General features: G+C 48.9%; 1 protein-coding gene across 1 annotated transcript in view; it reads right to left on the bottom strand.

Annotated features, from left to right (window-relative positions):
• The window catches only part of col12a1b (collagen, type XII, alpha 1b), a 105,433-nt gene that overhangs the window by 10,972 nt on the left and 89,908 nt on the right, over window positions 1-4,553 (bottom strand). The window contains exons 65-69 of the mRNA XM_014017903.1: window positions 4,005-4,163; window positions 3,449-3,526; window positions 2,517-2,603; window positions 835-888; window positions 640-735 (exon numbers count right to left, since the gene is read on the bottom strand). Coding sequence (XP_013873357.1) covers window positions 640-735; window positions 835-888; window positions 2,517-2,603; window positions 3,449-3,526; window positions 4,005-4,163 — 474 coding nt within the window. The remainder of the gene's footprint in view (window positions 1-639; window positions 736-834; window positions 889-2,516; window positions 2,604-3,448; window positions 3,527-4,004; window positions 4,164-4,553) is intronic.

The following is a 4,553-nucleotide window of genomic DNA, read 5'->3' as shown; positions in this document are numbered from 1 at the left end:
CACAGTGAGACAGGTGGACACAGTGAGACAGGAGGACACAGTGAGACAGGACAACACAGTGAGACAGGAGGGCACAGTGAGACAGGAGAACACAGTGAGACAGGAAAACACAGTGAGACAGGAGGGCACAGTGAGACAGGAGGGCACAGTGAGACAGGACAACACAGTGAGACAGGAGGACACAGTGGGAAAAGAGGACAGACACAGTGAGACAGGAGAACACATTGCGACAGGAAGTCACAGTGAGACAGGAGGACACAGTGAGACAGGAGGGCACAGTGAGACAAGAGGACACAGTGGGACAGGAGGGCACAGTGAGACAGGAGGGCACAGTGAGACAGGACAACACAGTGAGACAGGAGGACACAGTGGGAAAAGAGGACAGACACAGTGAGACAGGAGAACACATTGCGACAGGAAGTCACAGTGAGACAGGAGGACACAGTGAGACAGGAAGACACAGTGAGACAGGAGGGCACAGTGGGAAAAGAGGACAGACACAGTGAGACAGGAGAACACAGTGAGACAGGAGGGCACAGTGAGACAAGAGGACACAGTGGGACAGGAGGACACAGTGGGACAGGGAGACACAGGAGGTTATGTATATCAAGTGTGTGTCTTGTGTGTGTACAGACGTACAGCCTCTCCAGGCATTGACATCCCACTGGGTCCCTGAGGTCCAGGCAGACCCATGGGTCCAGGTGGTCCATTGTCTCCACGTGGTCCAACGGGTCCCTGAAAGACAAAGTGGGCGGAGTTTGATGCTGCAGACTGATGGAAGTGAAAATGTTTGTGTTTCAGAGGTTGGGGTTGGGGTTAGGTTTCAACACTTACAGACGAACCAGGCTCTCCTCTTTCTCCTCGAGGACCTTTGCTGCCAGGAGCTCCCTGAGGAGGACAGGTTACACGAAGACAAAAACTGAGACCATGACCCAGCTGAGAGTCTCAGAAAACCTGCTGTCAGAGTTCTGAGTCCAAATAAAACCTGCTGAGGTTCCTCTGTCCATTTCCTGACCTGCTGCTTCTTTCCTGAGAGGCGAGAGGACACTTGGACAGGTAGACTTTGTCCAAAGCATGTGGACACAGGTTCAACAGGGACAAGACAGCCCTTAAAAGTGACCCCAGCAGACTCCAGAGCCACTAAACACAGGTAGACTGGACTGTCAAAACTCCTTCAGAAACTGGTCCACTGGTCCGAGACCTGGACTAAGAACAGTCTCCCATGCCTCTTTCAGAAACTGGTCTACTGGTCTTAAACTTGGACTAAGATCAGTCTCCCATGCCGCTTTCAGAAACTGGTCCACTGGTCCTAGACCTGGACTAAGATCAGTCTGCCATGCCCCTTTCAGAAACTGGTCCACTGGTCCTAGACCTGAAAAAAAGACCAGTCACCTATGCTCCTTTTAGAAACTGGTCCACTGGTCTTAGACCTGGATCAAGATCAGTCTGCCATGCCCTTTTCAGAAATTGGTCCACTGGTCCTAGACCAGGACTAAGATCAGTCTGCCATGCCCCTTTCAGAAATTGGTCTACTGGTCCTAGATCTGGACTAAGATCAGTCTGCCATGCCCCTTTCAGAAACTGGTCTACTGGTCCTAGACCTGGACTAAGATCAGTCTGCCATGACCCTTTCAGAAATTGGTCCACTGATCCTAGACTTGGACTAGGATCAGTCTGCCATGCCCCTTTCAGAAACTGGTCAACTGGTCCTAGACCTGGACAAAGATCAGTCTGCCATGCCCCTTTCAGAAATTAGTCCACTGGTCCAAGACCTGGACTATTAGTCTCCCATGCCCCTTTCATAAACTGGTCTACTGGTCCTAGTCTTGGACTAAGATCAGTCTACCATGCCCATTTCAGAAATTGGTCTACTGGTCCTAGACCTGGACTGAGATCAGTCGCCTATGCTCCTTTCAGAAACTGGTCTACTGGTCCCAGACCTAGACTAAGATCAGTCTCCCAGGCCCCTTTCAGAAACCAGTCTACTGGTCCTAGACTTGGGACTAAAATCAGCCTCCCATGCCCCTTTCAGAAACTAGTCAACTGGTCCTAGACCTGGACTAAGATCAGTCTGCCATTCCCCTTTCAGAAACTGGTCTACTGGTCCTAGAAGTGGACTAAAATCAGCCTCCCATGCTCCTTTCAGAAACTGGTCTACGGGTCCTAGACCAGGACTAAGATCAGTCTGCCATGCCCCTTTTAGAAACTGGTCTACTGTTCCCAGACCTGGAGTAAGATCAGTCTCCTATGCCCCTTTCTGAAACTGGTCAACTGGTCCTAGACCTGGACTAAGATCAGTCTGCCATGCCCCTTTCAGAAATTGGTCAACTGGTCCTAGACTTGGGCTAGGATGATCAGTCTCCCATGCCCCTTTCAGAAACTACTGGCGCAAGAGTCTCGTCAGACTTATGTTAGTAAAACATCAAACAGTAAGTTCTGATTCTGATCCTGGACCCAGAATGACTGACAGCTCTGGATCTGACAAGAATGGTTTATAACATGAAGAGGACTCTCACCACTGGGCCCTGGGGGCCCGGCTGCCCGGTGGCCTCGGAGGTGCAGGTGCAGGAGTTGGGGAGGGACGGACACTTCAGCTCATCTCTCTGACGGAGAAACAAACATCAAAAGGAAGATCAGCTGAAGGAACCCTTGTCTGAAGGAACAACCTGCAGGAATGTTCCTGGAAGTGAAACATGTTGCCATGGTTACTCTTCAGGGCGGAGCTTTGGAGGATGAACAGGCGGGGCCTGTCAGGTGTATGAGCTGCATTTTTCAATGCTTTTTGGGGTTTTCACATACTTTACTGTGTTGGCTTTGTATTAGTTCTATGCTAGCTCCGAGTTAGCTTTGCTCTATGCTGGTTTTAGCTCGGTGACAGCTCTAAGTTGGCTACACGTTAGCACAGCGTTAGCTCCGTACTGGTTTCACCTTCCTGTAAATGTGGCTGAAATAAACACCTTGCATGTGTGAGGGTTCTGTGGTGATAAATGCCATCAGGAGTTGGGCTTGGTTCCTGTTTCCTGTCTGCATCACCTACCTGTCAGTGTAGCTGTGCTTTGACCAACAGCTGAACATTCAGCCATCAGATCGGAACTGAACGTTTTTATGAATTTTTCTACATTTCAAGCGTCAAAAACAATTTGTTTCTTCTGTAAAGATGCACAACTGAAACTGCAGACAGACAGAATGAACTAAACGCGGCAGCAGATGTGAATTTTTAACATTTCTGGGATTGTTTTACAGAAATCTTGTGTATCCAGTGAAACTAAATAAAACCCAGCAGTTCTTCCTCAGAGACTCGTTCATCAGATGAGCTCATCATGTTTAGAACAGAAACCAGTTAAAGCTCTGACCCTCCTGATGGTCTGAAACCTGTCAGCTGATGGAACTTCTGATGGGAGGCGTCTGGAAGGTTCTGTTGGACCCTGCAGCTGTTTGGGTGTCTTACCTTGGACGGCAGGTCACAACATCTGTCCCTGCTGTTCCAGGCCAGGCTGCAGACGATGTCAAACATCTGGAGCTGGAACTGTGGAGGAGAGGCAGAGCAGAGCACAGGGTCGGTTCTGAGCTACATGGGTCTGGTCCGGCCCGGTCCATTGCAGGGACTGGATCGGATTACAGCTGCTGGTTTTAACCCGTGACGTTTAAAGTCCCTGCTGAGAGGAGCAGCGAGTCCATCAGATCCGGTGTTCATCCACAGAACAGAACTTTAGAGCTCATTAGAACCAGGATCTGTGGGTTCACCAGAACCGACTCAAACTAGTAAAACCAGACGAAACTGATCTGAGGACACAAGAACCACCTGGGTCCAGATTATTAACAGACGGTTCTTTGTAAAGGATTAGTTTCAATAAATAAAAACAAACAGCAGCGAGATAAGAAGCACCAGAACCAGATGCATCACATGGTGCTGGACGGGTCCAACTCTTACCGATTCTGGACTAACGACTGTAATATTCTTATTCTCTGAGCCTGCGGGGAGCGGTCTCTGCAGGAGAACTCACCGTTGCCGAGGTGCCCTTGGATCCGATGGATTTGGACATTTTACCCAGAACCTGGTAACCGTCTCTGGACGTGTTCCCGGCGGCTCGGACCTTCTTCTGGTCCACTTCCTGACAGTCCACGTTGAGCTTCACGCTGCTGGCGGACACCAGGATGTGCAGCTGAAGACAGAGAAGAAGAAGAGGACCTTCAGCAGAGCGACGGCACCGACAGAACAGAACCAGAACCGGCTGAACTGAGGTTTATTGGAGTTTTTTAACAGCTTCAGTGCTAATCCGAAACATCTGGAACACATCTAGAAGATTTTCCATCCAGTTACACAACAGCTGGATCCAAAACCCCTAAACTTCTGAAAGTTTGGTTTTTAAAGAAAAACAGGAATTAAAGACAAAGATCTCATGATCCATCAGAACCGGAGCAGAACTTCAGTGTTAGAACTAACAGAACCCGTTCATCATTAGATCTAAAACATCTATCTATCTATCTATCTATCTATCTATCTATCTATCTATCTATCTATCTATCTATCTATCTATCTATCTATCTATCTA

Source organism: Austrofundulus limnaeus, unplaced genomic scaffold (assembly GCF_001266775.1).
Source record: "Austrofundulus limnaeus strain Quisiro unplaced genomic scaffold, Austrofundulus_limnaeus-1.0 Scaffold179, whole genome shotgun sequence".
Taxonomy (NCBI): Eukaryota; Metazoa; Chordata; class Actinopteri; order Cyprinodontiformes; family Rivulidae; genus Austrofundulus; species Austrofundulus limnaeus.
Note: the sequence above shows the minus strand (reverse complement) of the source record. Positions and strands in the feature narration are given on the sequence as shown.